The sequence below is a fragment of the Formica exsecta genome, unplaced genomic scaffold (genome assembly GCF_003651465.1).
Source record: "Formica exsecta isolate Colony F162 unplaced genomic scaffold, ASM365146v1 scaffold352, whole genome shotgun sequence".
In the NCBI taxonomy this organism is placed as follows: Eukaryota; Metazoa; Arthropoda; class Insecta; order Hymenoptera; family Formicidae; genus Formica; species Formica exsecta.
In genome coordinates this window covers 992,329-997,036 of record NW_021850773.1, presented here as the reverse complement: position 1 = coordinate 997,036, position 4,708 = coordinate 992,329, and the positions used below count along the sequence as shown (strand labels likewise).

Sequence of the window (4,708 nt, the reverse complement as noted above, 5' to 3'; positions counted from 1 at the left end):
CTTGACAACAACTTGGTTTATCGGCGGATTAGGTTTAATGGAACTGTTTGCAATGCTGATTAATGATAAGGAGAAGAGGGCCGTAGATTGCACGTAGGCCAAGTATATGTATATATAATCTGTCTTTTCCGAAGCACGAAGTTGCTTACAGTATTGGTAAAAAAAAATATTATCACATTATTTTATATATTTATTCAATTTCTTGAATTGTGCTGGTTAAAAGAATCAAATCGCTTAAATTAATATTAATATTTTTGATAAAAAAATATTTAATACTATCTCTTTTTACAATAGGTTCTCTGCTTAGTTTCTTTTTTTTCTTTTATAATGTTCACATGTACAAAATCAAGCTTCCGGATTTAAATTTATCAAACACCCACAACGCAAACAACAAATTGCTATTGATTTGCATGTTTGTTCTTCAAATAGTTTACCCACGATGCATCATTATCTTCAATCCGCGCGAAACTGTCATTTATCGAGACTTTTGCATTGACGAAACGAGTTTGACGTAAGCTTCGCGCTTGACGTAAGCCCATGTATTAACTGTCAACATATGCTTTGCATGCGAGACGGCGTCAGTAGCGGAGCGAGCGCATCGCGCGTGTGTTCGAATGCATTTGCTTCGAAGAAAGATCAGTGTCGATCAGTATACTAAATAGTCTCGATATGTTTATATAACTTGGTGCTAAAACAATCACAACGAACTCGCTATCGGCGCTATAAGAAATATTAACTCAGTCATGTATGTATTCTGCAAACTGCATTTTAATTAAAATAGAGAAGCTTGATTTGAGATAGAGAGAAGTTTCAAATTAAAAGATATGTGGATGTTGACGATTGTTAAAAGTGTGAATTAAGATGCACAATTTTCATTCATTTCCGTCAATAATATGAATTAATTTTTTGTTTTGATTAAGTATTAGTATTTTGAATATAAAATCCAAATTCAAATACGCGATTCCATACATCACAAAAAAATTCTTGCATCTTTTACGGCTTAAAAAAGAACAACTTCTTGACAACAACTTGGTTTATCGGCGGATTGCCTACTGCTTACAGTATAAGAGCAAAATTATCAAAGAGAGACTTGTTTAAAAAATTCCTTGAGTCCTAATAAAATTTCATGAGAATTTCCTGATTTCTCCAGGTACAAAAAAATTTTCTGAGAATTCCAGAAGAGTAAAAGAGGGAAAGTTTGGCAGGTTGAAATTTTATTTCGATTTCAAATTTCGTGCCGAGCCGTATGCATCGCAATCTGCATTCTGTGCAGATTATGCGTGCGAATTGCAGTTTTGTTCCAAGCTCTTTACGCGTCGATAAGAGCAAGAGGCGGTCTGTCAGACACGCTACCGTGAAGCGACGATGCCGAGAAGCGAAGCTACCGACGACAGTGATGTAACGGTGGAAAATAAAGCGGTGACTCGCCAGTATGGATATTGGTACCGTGCGCTCGCACGCGCACGCGTCGACACGCGTGTCGGCCCGCTGTGTCCGCGTGGTGCGCGCGTGTAAGCTAGGACATTTCTACAATTTTAGCCGGCAGTTTTTGGAAGTTCAGCGACACGTAGTGTGCGTAGATACGGCGTGTATCGTTATCGCGAAGTCACGCCGAGACGCGAGCGATTAATCCAAAATCGCGAATCGAGTTGCTTTATCTCCGGATTATAAGATTATTATAACACGTAACCATTCTTCTCTAATACAACTATCGCTACGTGGGATTATAGACGAATACAATTTAGGGGTAAAAAAGACACTAAAAGGAATAATATAATCAATAATTTGTACTAATATACATCGCGTTATAATGAGCACTGAAGAGAACTTTTATTAAACTGCAGTTTGCAAAAAAAGATTCTTATCTGAATAGAAAAGTAAAAGTGAATGTCACATATACAAAGAAAAGCAGATTTGTGCGTTTCTCTATATATTGAATATAATTTACATTTATGCCAGGATGTTTTAATTATTTAATATTTTTATTAGTGAATGTGTGATGTAAATACAAAACTCGCAAGCGTGAATCAATGTATATTTAAAACCGACTTCATAACTTTCGGATTGCTATATTTTCTTCTCTTTTCGTCCGGGCAAAATATTTTGGAATGAAAACACTAGCGATATTATCATTCAATACTATTGTCCTCATCGATCATCTATTATTTTTTTCGAACAGTTTTTATTGCATTAAAGTAGACAATTATTTTTATAATATTTAAAAGTTATAAAGAAATAGAAAAAGTTTCGTGAATTGTTTTGTCAACTTTAATAATATAATAATTTTGTCAAAATATATTCACGACATAAATAATATTGTTTCAATCTTCGAAATAAAAAAAGAAAAATAAGTTCGAACATAATTAAAATGAAATCTATAAAAGAATGAAATCGCGTGTTTAAACGTGAACTACCGTGAAAAAATATATCAAGAATTTTTAATTGTTATTTATAAAATATATTTGCAGGAAATTGTAGAAAATAAATAATGACGCTCAATCAAGTAACGTGAACAAGTACGACTTTCAGTAATCTAAAAAAAGCTTACAACGCGCATCATATTCTATTTTTATTATATGAAAAACTTTCTGTGTGGCAATCATCAATACTTATAAATCAATCAATAAATAAAACAATTAATTATTTTATTATTAATTATTTTTATTTAGTCATTAAAAAATCATTAGCACATTATATCAGATGATTATTATAAAAAATTGTGCCTAAAATTAATATCTGAGAAATAATCAAAGCAATACTAAATTTTATATTTAATTATAATTGATAATATAATCTGATTGATAATAGATTATAACTGATAACGTATAGCATATTTTTATTCGCGTGTTTTTATTTCTTTTATTAATTTTAATATAAATATAACAGAAAATTGTTACTGTGTTTTTCTAACAATTTCTTATATTTATTCCTATTTTATTTATAATTTTATAAAAATTCCAAGTGAAAGTAATCTCGCATTAATTCAATTTTAATTCAAATTTAATTTTATTATTTAATCCGTGAATCCCGAAAAAAATAAAATAAATATTTAAACGCATTGTACAGAATATTAAGATAAATAGCGCGGCAAGGCAAGATAAATTAAGACGAACATTAATTAAAATGTTGCAAGCGCGATCAATTTGCCACGCGATTAAAATCTTAATTGCAAATGCACTCCGCTTAAGACGGCAAAACGCAACGGCATTTTTTCACCATTTTTTAACCTACTTTGCGTCCAACGTGTGCGAAGTCTGAATTTTCGACAAGCAATGCAAAAATAAAATAATAAAAAATTTTTGTGAAGAGAAAAATTACGCGAAAGGAATGAGAGAAAAAATGCGGCGTTACAAAAAAAGAGTGGATTTTCGACCCTGAAAGAAATAACGCTTACGAACAGCGGCTTTCACGAGACAGGTTTTCACGAGCGCGATCAAGATGACGAGGAGAAGATTCGCGAGGAGAGAAGTGATCGACGAAGATGTGGACGATGTCTCGAACGGTCCAGAGCAAGAAGTTGCAGCGGCTTGACGTGGTGATCGAGATCGCTATCGGGATCGATTGCTGGAATCATGGGTAACGGCTTGTCCTGCTGCGCGTATCGCAAGAAGAAGGTATGTAGATAAATATTTTATTAATATTGCGAGATACACGCACGATACATAATTGATAAAGCGAGCTTCCGCCGGGGCTTCCTGGTGCTCGTAAAAGATGGCAGCACCCTGTCTCTTTCTGTTTTGTAAAGATTTTAAAAATTATCTATATATATACACGTATCAGCTTCAAATATGCCTACACACAGAAAAATATTATTCTATTGCTAAGTAAAATGATTACTCAGTTTACTTTACTTCTTTTAAGTAACAGTTATCTTTAACAAAGAATATTTTCTTAATAATAGTCTTAAAATAGACTTGTCACAAATTTTAGAAATACTCATTATCATGTACTCAAAATAAGTTAATATTTTCTTTTGAAGAATATTATAAAATTTTATCGAAGAAAAGTCAGATATGGTTAATTTAATGTAAGAAAATTTATTAGATCAGAAAAATTTAATGTATTTCTTTCAATTATATAATTTAATATTCTTGATTGAAGTATTAAATTTATTAGGATTCAGAATATATTTTGAATAAATTTGATGCTTATGATGAACTTATGATAGATTTGCGGATATATGAACTTTTGAAATACTTGAAATAAGTAATATTTACTTGTATATAGTATGTATTTTTCTGTGTGTAAGTATTCACCCGAATATCTTTGAAATAAAACGTACGATTATGTACAATTTTTTTTTTTTTTACAAATTATATTTTTTATAATTTCCATAAAATTCTCCAAATGATAGAAAATGTTTTCAATTTTTTCAATTAATTAACGATTATTTGCTAATTCAATCGGACGATCCCTATTTTTTTCGCAATTCCGTAAAAAGATGAGAGAAGGACGAACGTTATATAAAGGTCACTGGTACACGACTCGTATAGTTATTACTTTTTTTTCACGACGATAAAGAGAGAAATCCGCCGTTGGCATCTGTAGTTAATAGCGATCGATTGCGCAATCGGTCGATCGGCGTCGTTAGATCTATCGATGTGCGTACGAAGCAAAAACGCGCGTTCCATAAGGAGAAACGACATTGCGAGCCTGGAAAACGGATACCCATGAGAAGCGGGATGTGAACCGGGCACGAGAGGGAAAG

General features: G+C 32.2%; 1 protein-coding gene across 1 annotated transcript in view; it reads left to right on the top strand.

The window, feature by feature from the left end:
* Nucleotides 1–215: 215 nt before the first annotated feature.
* LOC115238634 overlaps nucleotides 216–4,708 on the top strand; it is a 41,819-nt gene continuing 37,326 nt past the window's right edge. Inside the window, exons 1-3 of the mRNA XM_029812623.1 lie at nucleotides 216–745; nucleotides 1,151–1,747; nucleotides 3,418–3,614. Coding sequence (XP_029668483.1) covers nucleotides 3,573–3,614 — 42 coding nt within the window. The 5' untranslated portion in view covers nucleotides 216–745; nucleotides 1,151–1,747; nucleotides 3,418–3,572. The remainder of the gene's footprint in view (nucleotides 746–1,150; nucleotides 1,748–3,417; nucleotides 3,615–4,708) is intronic.